Raw genomic sequence first — 13,076 nt, 5'->3', positions numbered from 1 at the left:
GACTCGCTCCTAGAGGAGCGACGGGATCCCCGTGATTATTTCCCGCCTCCGTGCTGTAGACTGCCCACGGCCGTGAAACCGCAATCAGGAGAGGTGGTGGGTCTGCAGCAAGGGGTGGGCGTCCTTCCCTCCCGGGGGCGGAGCTGCCCCCGGAGCGCCAGGTCAGGGCACCCTGGCAGGTGCTGGTGGATGGATTCACGGCTCACTTTTGCGTGCGTGAGGCTGATTCATCACACACGACGCTGTGAGGAGAGGAGTGGTTCTGAGCTCTGCTGATAAAAGACAGAAGAGGCAACTCAAAGCCTCGATTCAGTTTGATCTTCAGGATGGAAGGGAGGAAGCCTTCGGGTGGATCAGGATCAAATGCGTCCAGAGGGGGCACGTGATATTGCCACAGATAATCACGCTGAGTGAGCCCCTAAAGCACGTTTTACGGGTCCATCGCTACACTCAGACCAGCCTCCCCAGGCGCCTGCGGAGCCCCCCATGGATGTGGCTGTGAGCCAGGAAGGGAGAAGGGGGATCAGGAAAGGACAGGATGGCCGTCACCGCTGCAGCAATGCTGTCGTCTGCTGCTGCTACAGATCAGACCCGCTGAGGGGAGGGAGACGCTTCAGACGCACGTGCAGGATAGACACAAAATCTCAAGGCAGGTCTGTGCTCTCCTCGGGGCTGTGGGAGCTGCTAAGGGAGCTGCATATTCTGATGGAGGTGCTTGGGTGGAGTTTGACTGCGTCCAGCTCAGCACTGAGCAGCGAAGGGTCAGGCAGACAAGGCAGGAGGGACACGGCCGTGAGGGCTGGAGGAGGGGACGGAGTCTGGGAGCTGCAGACGGGCTCTCCTTCCCCCTCGGCCCTCACCCTGAGAGAGGGATGCTTGTAACACAGTAAAACCCACACCCCCTTACTTTAGCCGGGCCTACCCCGGGACAGATGGAGGGGAGGAGATCTGACCCTGAACCCCCAGGACAGGGCTGTGACGATGCCAGCCCCCAAGGCTCTGTCACTCCAGAGGGTACGGGAGATCCAGGAGGGGCAGTGGGTGGGGAATGATTGGGGGGCCGCTCAGGGTTTCGAAAGCAGGGCACCAGAAAGAAGGTGGCAGAGAGAACTAGCCTTACCCCAGAAGAGCTCTGGCCTTTGCCCTCGGCTCCAGGGAGGGGACCTCTAGCCCCTGGAAGGCCCGGCCTGAGAGGAGTTGCGGCCCCCAGATGGCCATTCCATGTCAGTTCTGAGTCCCGGAGGACTGGGAACGAAAGGTATGAGCTGGACGTCCAGGAGGGGCTGGGGAAGGAGAGCAGCCTCCCGGCCAGTGTGTGACACAGCCCAGTACAAACCCTGACGCCGAAGCCTCAGCAACCCTGCCTGGCGGGGAGGGCCCGCTCTCTGGGCCTCCCTTCACGCATCAGGGCTGGTGGGGGGGATCCAGGGTGACTTCACAGGAGAGCACGACCTGAAGCCCCGAGCTTGGACCCTTCCCTACTCTGCCCCAGGCACCTACCCCTGCCGTAAACCGGAACCACAAGTATGCGCTCAGGTGTGGAGCATCAAACCTGAGGGAAGATTTGGAAGCCCTGACCTTGGAGTTGGTGTCAGGACCAGGGCCAGCCTTTGAGGGACTGGATTCCCTCTAACCGTGTAGTTGGCCTAAAACCCCTGCAGGGGGAACTTCCAGACGCCCGTGGGGAGTGGATGCCCAATGGGCTTCTCTTCTCTCCACGGGAAGAGGGTACGGGAGCACCACTTCTGCATCCCAAGTCTTACGTGTGACCGGCTGTCAGCACAACCTGCCTTTGGCGCCCACCGAATACGGCGGGTATCTGTAGGGGTCAGGGGTCACTGAGACCTCAAGGCCAGAGCACAGGAGTCGCGTGCCCCAGGACGAGCCCCACCCAGCACGCAGGCAAGGCCGCCTCGACGGGGAGGTTTCTGATGTGTCCAAGAGGGAAGGGGCGGCCCCTGCTCCTGTCGGGCCCCCCACTGCCCCCACAGTGCCTTGCCTGTGTCCTTCCGCGGCCCCCGTGGACAGGAGCAGCCAGGCCTCCGGCACCATCAGCTACAGACCCGCCAGGCACCCCTCCCCCTGTCACATCCCTGGGACCCCCGCTTCCCACGTTCACACCGCCTGCCTGTCTACCTGCCACTCTCTGCTTTCTGTTTCTCATCCTGTTCTCAATAAAATCTGCCAGGAAATTCCACTGACCGGGCCAAGAGGACCAACTGAAACAGCCTCTCTGGCAAATTGCTTGGAAAGGAGCTAAACAGGAAGCGTCTTTCCTAAAGCAGCAGTTGGGAGAAAACCGAGTTTTGACGTGCCCTCTTGGTCACGCAGTGGTGCACAAATAAATAATCTGAATTATTTTAATGGTGTGGTCCAACCACACGGTAGGACAGGTGGGCCTGGTCCTGTCTGAAGTTAAAGGATGCTAAATATTTGGCGACTCAAGTCAATGACGTCAGAGGAGGGAAAGCAGGTGAAAGGCGCTCATTCACCGTGAAGTCACCACGGATGATTAGTAAGAGCATGGCTGGCAATGAATAGAATTGCCCAAATCGACTTCGCGGATAAACCTCGGCAGCAAGTGGAGCGTTGTGGCACTCGCCACGCCTGCCCAGAACAGCCTCGGCATCTGGCACCATACGCAGCACCGATCCAGTTCTTCCCATGGTCCCCAGGCCCGAGAGCAGGGGGAGCCCCAGGACATCAGGACAGCCAGCGCTGGGGCGTCAGGACCAGGTGGGCTGTGCCCAGAAGGCGACCCGGCCCTCTAATCCGACGGCCCTGGAGTGACATCAGCCGGCCGCGGGCCAGGACGTCCAGTTCCCGGCCTGACATCTGAGTCCAGGGGCTCAGCGCCTTGGCCTGGGACCAGGGTTTGCAGCCTGTGAGGCCACCGCTGCAGCCACGACTGGCTTGTCCCTCCTCCCCGGCTCCCAGCCCCCACCCTGCAGCCCCGCCCCCGGCCAGCTGCTCGGACAGACGTCTGCCATGGTCACAGTGGGGGAGCCCATGGGAACGGGCCAGGCCACACCAGCGGCCACTTGACCCACCGGCCACCGGCTCCACGTCCCCCAAAGCACAAAGGCTCCTCTCTCGCTCTTGTCTCGCGCCCTCTCCGTGCATTGACTCGTCCACTCAGAATCCCATCGCTTTACAACAAGTGTTGTTTCCATCTCTACTTCGCAGATGGGGGACGCAGCTCAGAACTGAGGCACACGGCTTCAAGGGTGGCCCGGGCTTCACCACGGCTGCCTGTGACGGAGGCCTGCCCAGCGCACTCCATCAGACTTCACTCACACCTGGGGAGAGAGGGTCCACTCCCGCACCCCCTGAGTGTGGTCCACAGGCAGACCCAGCTGAGGAGAGGAGAGAGACCGCTGGGGTTCCACAGACGGGCAGTGAGCCAGGTCCCAGGGGCACAAGCCACAGCTCGGCCATGAAACACCCAGACCCTTCTGATGACTCCGGCCACCCGGCCCTCCCCTCCCCGGGGCAGCAGCGGTGGGACAGGCCCTCCTGCCCCGAGGACAGAGGAGGGGTGGGTCACAAGCCAGGACCCCTGCCTGAGGAAAGGCTTTCTGGCCACAGAAAACCTCCTGGGCCTGCTGAGTTCCCAGGGCCTCAGCTTAAAGAAGCCACTTATTCAGGGCTCATCTTTGAAGTCTCTGAATTCTTGTCTCTTGGAGAAAACCTCAGTGCTCCAGTGAGGGGGAGGTGAGGGGGCCCGGCAAACACACGAAGCACACACTCTTCTTTGGAGAAATCCAGTTTTTTGTTTGTTTGTTTGTTTTTGCGGTACGCCCGCCTCTCACTGCCGTGGCCTCTCCCGCTGCGGAGCACAGGCTCCGGACGCGCAGGCTCAGCAGCCATGGCTCACGGGCCCAGCCGCTCCACGGCACGTGGGATCTTCCTGGACTAGGGCATGAACCCGCGTCCCCTGCATCGGCAGGTGGACTCTCAACCACTGCGCCACCAGGGAAGCCCCAAAAGAAAATTTTAATCAGATACTTACAGATGGGACCCACTTCTAAGAGGTTGTCAAAGGAGCAGCAGGACGTGGTCCCCAGCGTGGCCACCACCTGGAGAGTAGGAAGCAGAGGTCCCTTCAGCCCTGCATCGTAGTCACTGCCGTACCCTGCACACACACACACAGCTACCACCCCTACCCAGATGGGGCCCAGAGCCTGAATCCACATGCTGGCTGAACGAGCGCTGCATGGAGAGGCGAGTCTGTGAATACGTATTTAATATTTGCATGGAAGCATCATAACAGGTTGAGAGAAACAGAGCTGGTAACAGAAAACTAGGCTGTGAGATTACAAAGGGCACTGGCACAGATTTCCCGGGATGCCGAGGGACGGGAAGGAAGGCCTGGACCATGTGACCAGCATTCCCTGTGTTCTGCTTTATTGATAGAAGTGTATCTATTGACTATAAGGATATCATTCCTCCCATGAAGTAGGGAGTCTGGATTTTCTTAGCTGAGTGTGTGTGTGTGTGTGTGTGTGTGTGTGTGTTCAGAGCAAGCACACAGAATGATGCGCACGTCATCGGCCTGGCTGGGGCTGCTCCAGACCTCATGGGATGCTTCTTCCGGATCAGCCTCCGGGTCAGCGCAGAGTCTGACCAACAGCATCACTCACTGGTTTTCATCTGCTGTCCTTTTCTCTGAATGATACTGTTCCTAAAAATGAACTTCAACCCTCAAAAGATGAAGCTTTGCTCTCCTAAGGAAACTCACGAGAAAGCCCTACGGACCCTGAAAATAATTCTTAAAGGGGGTCCTGAGAAAGCTTTGAGAACAGTTGGTCACCCAGCTGGGAGATGTGGCTGCGAATTCTCTGCCCTCTCACTTATGCTCCGCGAGCGCCCTGCAGCTCTGTGATCACACCTGCGCACCTGACTTGTAAATTCCCACTCACGAAGCCGTCTCTCCCTCCTGACCCGTGAAACTCTTGAAACCAGGGTCTACGTCTTATTTCTTTGTGTTGCTAGGAACTCACACTTTGCTGGCACAGAATAGGTGCTGAGACATTGGCTGCATGCAAACGCTCTCCAAATGATCAAAAAGCATCTTATGTTTCCAAAACCAAAAAGCCTAATTGATTTACAATGGCGGGTACAGTCTGGATAATGAAATTTCTCTTTCGATGTGATAAGCCTGTGAAATTTCATTCAATCTGTGTGGCCTTTATGGAGCCCCCAGCAATGCTCTGTGCCCCGAGAAGAGAGACACAGGGGTCGCAAACACGCAAGCTAGGAAACCTGAGAACCCAGTTGGAGGCCTCTCTGATGCCTTTCGCCTGCAACCACCTGCTTTTGACCTGAAAACCAAATGTGTCTTTCAAAGAGAGTCAAAGTGCTCTGGCCAGGGCGGCATGCTCTGTGATGGCTCAGGCGACACAGTCACCTGGGCCGGAGAGAGTGTCGCTTTGCTATTCAGGTGTGGCGAGGCCAGCAGGTTGGGAGGATATTGCCACTAAAAAGATAGCTCGTTAGACCCACGGGGAGTGGGATGCCATGCCATGCAGAGCCACACAGGGAAGCATCAGGGTGAGTCAGGGGGCAGAGGGAAGGGAAAAGGTGGGCGGGAACTGTGGGTTCCCTGCAGAAAGGAACAGGTGAGTCAGAGCAGGCAGGTTTAGGATTGACAAGTGTGAATTATTTCAGATTATTTCGGCAGGCTGTGAAGCACAGGGACTGCTCTGGTTGTCTGGTCCTTGCCTCGGGGGGCGGGTCAGGGAAGGAGAAGTGTGGCCTGGAGTGTGAGAGACTCATAAAGGAGAGGAGGGCAGGGTTTGTGGGCTCCGAGTGGTGGGTTTGCTTAGGAAAGGCTCGCTTGCCTTTCAGACCTCCGGAAACTGGCTAGACCTCCAGGGTCAGCAAGGTCCTAAGACATCCAGGCATCAGCAACACAGAAAATAAAAAGGCAAGATGAATACACAGACATTGAAGCTGAGCATTTGGGGCAAAAAGGCTGGGGTTGGAGGCCCAGTTCTGCATCACATTGGCACCTGCTGGGTTTTTGTTTTCTCACTTACAACACAAATGCACTAGACCAGGACCTGCCCAGACCCTAAGGTCTGCGGGTGTAGACTTTTCAGCCTCAACGTTTCCCGTGGCTTCTCAGCCCCTTTCCTCCCCACCTCTGTGCCCATCCCCTCCCTGGTCCAAGTGCCAAGCATTCTCCACGTCTGCTTCATCTTGACGAGATAAATGACTTAGTGGGAATCCAAGTCAGTGAGCCATTTTTCTCTGGTGTTTGCAATATATAACTGAATGTTAAAATGCTTTGTCTAAGGGGCCTAGCTTGGTAGGTAGAGTATGGAACTCTTAAAATGCTTTGTCTATGTCATAAACCATGTAGCTTCAAAAAACCAACGGATGATTAAACCTTTTTTTTTTTTTTTTTTTTTTGTGGCCTCTCCTGTTGCGGAGCACAGGCTCCAGACGCGCAGGCTCAGTGGCCATGGCTCACGGGCCCAGCCACTCCGCGGCATGTGGGATCTTCCCGGACCGGGGCACGAACCCGTGTCCCCTGCATCGGCAGGCAGACTCTCAACCACTGTGCCACCAGGGAAGCCCTAAACCTTCTTAATATCACTTGTAATTTATTTTCTCAATTTTAAAAGTCTCTTAGGAATGACGTTTCTATAGTTCAGCAATTCCTTCAGTTTCATCTCATTTTCCTCAGCTAAATTCTAATGGAAATAAACGCCATAACTCCTGTTTTTAAAACTACACCTAAACATTAAAAATTATGAAATTGTTGTTAAAATTATTTTCCATTAATGTGTACACAGGAGTGTGTCTAGAACGATTCCACCAAATATTAGTACTGCTTGTCTCTTATGATGAGATTTGATTAATATAAACCCTATATTCTTAGCTTTTTATGTAGTTATTGATGCTTTTGTTCTGAGCGTGGAGCATTCTGTAAAAACAACAAGAAAATGCTGCCCAGTCCTAGGAGTGGCCTCAGGAGAGAACATGTCTCAGCCAGGCCTGGGAGCTTTGCAGAGATTATATTCAGTCATCACGACCCTCCTGAGCTGGATGCCTTCAGGAACCCCTACTTTACAGTTGGTTTAAGTGAGTACCCTGTGGCGGGGTCGGGGGGTGGTCCAGGGACACGCAGGCACGAGCAGACCACAAGGTGAGCCCAGGTGCGTGAACTCTGGCCCTGCCGCCTAGAGAACGCAGCATGCTGGACGGTGCCCGAGGCCCTTCCAACCGACCCCAGCCCTTTGCCGCTCCCCCGGGCGGCACGTGGGCGGCTCGGGGATCCAGGCTCTCGCGAGGCTGTTCCAGGCTGGCGAGCCCCCCCCCCCACCGCCTGCGTGCTTGGTGCTCTAGTGTCTGTGAGTCAGCTTGTCCTCACTCTCAGACACCGCTTTAAAGCCCAGCACCTGCTCCGCTCCGGGCTCTGATTACCCCAGCTCAGCTCAGTGATGCTAACCTGATTTCAGGCGCTCTGCAGGGGCCTAATCACATTTGTGCAGAGGGAGAGACGGCGGGGGGGTGGCCTGTGTGGGCGCCCCATCTCTGAGAGCCCGGGGCGGTCCTGCTACTCCCCGCTGTCCCCTCCCCCCCTCCCCTGCCGTCCTCACCATGGGCCCGATCTGCTATAATACAAGCCCTGCAGGCTCCGCCCTCCCCCTCGGGCCTGACCTTAGCAAGTCAGGAAGGCAAACCATCGAGATGAGAAAGGGAAATTTATTACAAGCCACAGCGAGTTTGTGGAGGGACAGTGATTCTGACTTCCCCAGTTCAAATCTGCCCAACGTACCCCTGATCTGAGCGGCGGGTCTTGACTTGGAAGGGGCCTCAGCCTCTTGGCAAAATCATGAAGGAGGTGGGCGGGGCTCGTGGGCTGCGAGGGGCTGGTTTGCTTAGGAAAGGCTCACTTGCCTTTCAGACCTCCGGAAACTGGCTAGACCTCCAGGGTCAGCAAGGTCCTAAGACATCCAGGCATCAGGGTCTGCAACTCAGGGTCGGGCACAGAGTTACGCACGTGCAGAATGATAACCACCAGGAGTTCGTTTCAATGGGAATAAGCGAGCAACATGTCAAAGCTCAAGCCACCCTCCTGCCCGACCCAGGCGGGCTTCTCTCTGCAGCTTCGCAGGCCCTCGACTGCCCCTTTAAGGAAACAACCAGCTGCATCTCCTCCTGTATCTATGATCTTTCACATCTCTGTGCCTTACAGTCCTGTTTTCTTTCACAAGACAGGCACGTGCCCACATGTCCTCCAGGACACTGGGCTTATGTGCTACCTCTTAGCAAAGGCTTCACTGACACCCCCTACTAAACTCATTGTACCCTCTACCCTTTGTCCACATGCAGAGTCCTCATCAAATGGCACAAAGATCAGGGATACATCTGTCTCCCTCCAGGAACATTTCAGGAGGAAAGGGACCACACCTCTCCACAGATGCCCAGGGCTGGTACAGGAAGTGCTCTAAGGAAACAGGCACGTTATGCAGGTCAGACTATGAGTTCTGATGAGCTGTGAAACCTCTGCTCTGAATCACAGGACTTCGGACACAGCTCACATTTACCTTGGCGCAAACGACTGTTCCCTTAATGTCTCCACTTTAGCAAATAAGATCCTTGAGGCCCCCCACCTTAATCTCAGCACCCACAGGCCCAGTACTTCAAGGGTGTTCGTTTGTCAAACAAGTGAATGACTTAGTGAATTAACATGGAATTGTTGGCTATTCCATCACGAGAAGCTTTGAAATGCAATCAGTGGAAGTATCTGGCACCTGCTCCTAAGGCCATGAACTTGTCACCTTTTGCTTGAGAGAGCCCACCATGAAGATGGTAAAATGTAGTCGATGGAAGTGTAGATGCCTCTTAAAGGACACACACAAAATGTGGAGGGAAAACAGAGGTCTTGGCCACCCTGAAGAGCTCACAAATGATGCTTGTTTCAAAGTCCTCATAAACACAAAGGTACAGAGTAGCAGCCAAAGTGAAACACAGCACTACCTCTGAAGTCCCACCACAAGATTATGAGAGTGTGGACAAGAATGTCACCTGCCACATCAGTAAACAAAGGATGTTGTGGCCATCAAGCCATCAGCACTGCACCTCCCCCAGCTGTGCACCCTGAAGGAATGCAGGATGGAGAAAAGCCTAGATAGGTGAGGTGCACATCAAAGGAATGATTTCAGTGAGCCCAGACTCTTGCATCTTCCCATACATAGAAAAGTGCTAAATTCAAAACCAGATGTTTAAAGTACAGTCGATACAATCTCTTCTAGAAAAATAGAAGAGGAAGGAACCACTTCTCCAGCCTTTTTATGAAGCCAGTATTACCCTAACATCAAAACCAGAACAAGACTATAAAAAAGGAAAACTACAAACCAATATTACTCATGACCAGAGAAGCAAAAATCCTAAAAATATTAGTAACTAGAATCCAGCAATATATAAAAGGAATTACACACTAAGAACAAGTGAGATTTATTCCAAGAATGCAAGGCTGGTTTAATATTTGACATTCAATGTAACCCACCTTGCTAACAGACTAAAGAAGAAAACCACGTGACCATATCAATCAATGTAGAAAAACCATCTGACAAAATTCAACACGAATTTATGATAAAAATTCTCAGAACTCTAGGAATAGAGAAAAACTTTCTTAACCTGGCAATGAACACCTACAAAAAACTAAAGATAACATCTTACTTAATGGTGAAAAACTAAATACATTTCACTTAACATTGGGAACAAGGTAAGAATGCCCACTCTCATCACTGCTATACAAATAGTACAGGAAATTCTATCCAGTGCAAAAAGGCAAGAAGAAGAAATAAAAGGCATACAGGTCAGAAAGGAAGAAATAAAACTGTACCTATTTGCATATAGCATGATTATCTAGATAGAAAACCCCCCAAGAAATCCATTAAAAAAAAAAACTCCTAGTTTAGCAGGGTTACAGGATACAAGATCAACATACAAAAATTAATTCTATTTCTATAAGCTACAATAAACACATGGACATCAAAATTAAACATTCGGGCTTCCCTGGTGGCGCAGTGGTTGAGAGTCCGCCTGCCGATGCAGGGGACACGGGTTCGTGCCCCGGTCTGGGAGGATCCCACGTGCCGCGGAGCGGCTGGGCCCGTGAGCCATGGCCGCTGGGCCTGCGCGTCCGGAGCCTGTGCTCCGCGGGGGGAGAGGCCACAGCAGTGAGAGGCCCGCCTACCGCAAAAAAAAAAAAAAAAAAAAAAAATTAAACATTCAATACCACTTAACGGTTGTTCGAAAATAATAATTCTGTAGGTATAAATCTAGCAAAACATGCACAGTCTTATATGATGAAAGAAATTAAAGAAGATTTAAATAAATGAAGAGACATAGCATGTTCATGGCTTGAAAGACAACATAGTAAAGATTTTAATTACCATATAGGGCAAAGGGAAAGTCTCAAGAGAAATTTTAAAAATATTTTTTAACTCAATGAAAATGAAAATACAACTTATCAAAATTTGTGGAAGGCAGTGAAAATAATGCTTAGAGGGAAATTTATAGCATTAAATGCATACATATACCAGAGAAGGAAGGAAATTTTAAATCTATAATGTAAGCTTCCACCTTAGGAAACTAGAAAACAAAGAGCAAATTAAATCCAAAGGAACTAAAAGAAAAGAAATAATAATAAGAATTAGAGTAGACATCAGTGAAATTAGGAACAGGAAATCAATAGAGAGAATCAACGAAACCAAATGCCAGTACTTTGAAAAGATTGATAAAATTGATAAACATCTAACTAGATTAACTAAGAAAAAAGAGAGGACACAAATTACTAATATTAGAAATAAAAGAAGGACCATCACTACTGATCCCATGGATGGTAAAAGGATAGTAAAAGAATATTATGAGTAACTTTATGCCCACAAATTTGAAAACCTGAATGAAATGGATCAATTCCTTGAAAGATGTAATCTACAAAACTCACATAAAGAAAAATAGATCCTCTCAATAGGCCTATACCATGGCTTGAACATTTCTGTTCCCCCCTCACTTCCGCAAAAGCCTTGAAACCAGAGTTGTTTGTATTAGGAGGCTGGGCCTTTGGCAGGTGCTTAGGTCGTGAGGGTGGGGCCCTTGAGAACAGGATTGGTGCTCCTGTAAAAGACACCACACAGAGCTCCCTTTCCCCTTCTTCCATGTAAGGACATGGCAAGAAGTCAGCTGTCTGCACCCAGGAGAGGGTCCTCACCAGAGCCCACCCTGGCACCCTGATCTCAGACTTCCTTCCTCCAGAACTGTGGGAAATAAATTTCTGTTGTTCATAAGGCACCTAGTCTGTGGTATTTTATTATAGCAGCCTGAACAGACTAAGACGGCCTATATCTATTAAAGAAATAAAGTCAGTAAATTAATAGCCTTCCATAACAGAAAGCAGCAGGCCCAGTTTTGTTCACTGGTAAAATCTACCAAATATGTAAGAAAGGAATTAAACTAGATATAGAAAACAAACTAGGGCCTCCCTGGTGGAGCAGTGGTTAAGAATCCGCTTGCCAATGCCGGGGACCTGGGTTCGAGCCCTGGTCCGGGAAGATCCCACATGCCGTGGAGCAACTAAGCCCACGCGCCACAGCTACTGAGTCTGCGCTCTAGACCCCGCGAGCCATAACTACTGAGCCCGCGTGCCACAACTATTGAAGCCCGCGCACCTAGAGCCCGTGCTCCGCAACAAGAGAAGCTGCCGCAATGAGAAGCCCGCAGCACTGCAACAAAGAGTAGCCCCCACTAGCGGCAACTAGAGAAAGCCCGCATGCAGCAACGAAGATCCAATGCAGCCCAAAATAAATTAATTAATTAAAAAAAAAAGAAAAGAAAAGAAAACAAGCTAGTGGTTACCAGTAGGGAGAGGGAAGTGGTGGGGGGGGCAGGATAGGGGTAGGGTATTAAGAGGTAAAAACTACTATGTATAAAATAGATAAGCAACAAGGATATATTGTACACAGGGAATTATACCCACTATATGGTAATAAATTTTAGTGGAATATAACCCGTAAAAATGCTGAATCACTATGTTGTACAACTGAAACTAATATAATATTGTAAATCAGCTATATTTCAGTTAAAAAAAAGAAATTAAACAAATTCTCTACAATCTCTTCCAGAAAATTGAAGAAAAGGGAATGTTGCCTAACTCATTCTGTGAGGCCAGCCTTACCCTAGTTCCAAAATCAGATAAAGACATTACAAGAAAGAACTGTAGACAAATATCTCATGGATATAGATGTGAAAATTCTCAACAAAATATTAGCAAGTTGAATTCAATAATATATAAAAAATAACAACCAGGTGGGATTTATTCTAGGTATGCATGGCTGATTCAGCATTGAAAATCAATTAATATAACCTATCATATCAAAAGGTTAACAAGAAAAAAATCACACAATCATATCAATAGATACAGAAAAAGTATTTAACAAAATCCAGCATCCATTTATAATAAAAAATTCTTAGCGAATTTAGGATTAGAGTGGAATTTCCTCAACTTGATAAAGAACATCTATTAAAAACCTGACAGCATACTTAACAGTGAGAAACTACAGGATTTCCTGATAAGATCAGAAACAAGGCAAGGATATTTGCTTCCATCACTCCTATTCAACACGATGCTGGGAATTCTACCTATTACAATAAGACAAGAAAAGGGACTAAAAGATATACAGATTGGGAGGGAGAAATGAAACTACCTTGGTTTGAAGCTGACAGGATTGTCTATATAGATATCCTACCCCCTCAGTCCCCAAAAAAACCAAAATCAAAATCAAACCCAAAACCTCCTGAAACTAATAAGCAATTATAAGAAGATACAGAATAAAGGATAATATACAAAAGTCAATTGTTTTCTTATATTCCAGCAATGAAAAATTTGCGTTTGAAATTAAAAACACAATACCATGTACATTAACACCAAACTAGAGATAGATAGAGAGAGAAATGCTTAGGTAAAAACCTAACAAAATATGTATAAGATCTATATGAGGAAAACTATAAAATTCTGAGGAAAGAAGTAAAAAAAATCTAAATAAATGGACAAATAT

At 50.1% G+C, this 13,076-nt stretch overlaps 1 protein-coding gene across 1 annotated transcript in view; it reads right to left on the bottom strand.

The window, feature by feature from the left end:
- DDC (dopa decarboxylase) overlaps window positions 1-13,076 on the bottom strand; it is an 83,552-nt gene that overhangs the window by 28,798 nt on the left and 41,678 nt on the right. Inside the window, exon 7 of the mRNA XM_082632698.1 lies at window positions 4,013-4,079. Within this exon, the coding sequence (XP_082488824.1) occupies window positions 4,013-4,079 (67 nt within the window). The remainder of the gene's footprint in view (window positions 1-4,012; window positions 4,080-13,076) is intronic.

The sequence above is a fragment of the Mesoplodon mirus genome, assembly GCF_964341445.2.
Source record: "Mesoplodon mirus genome assembly, chromosome: 9".
NCBI classification, from domain to species: domain Eukaryota; kingdom Metazoa; phylum Chordata; class Mammalia; order Artiodactyla; family Ziphiidae; genus Mesoplodon; species Mesoplodon mirus.
Note: the sequence above shows the minus strand (reverse complement) of the source record. Positions and strands in the feature narration are given on the sequence as shown.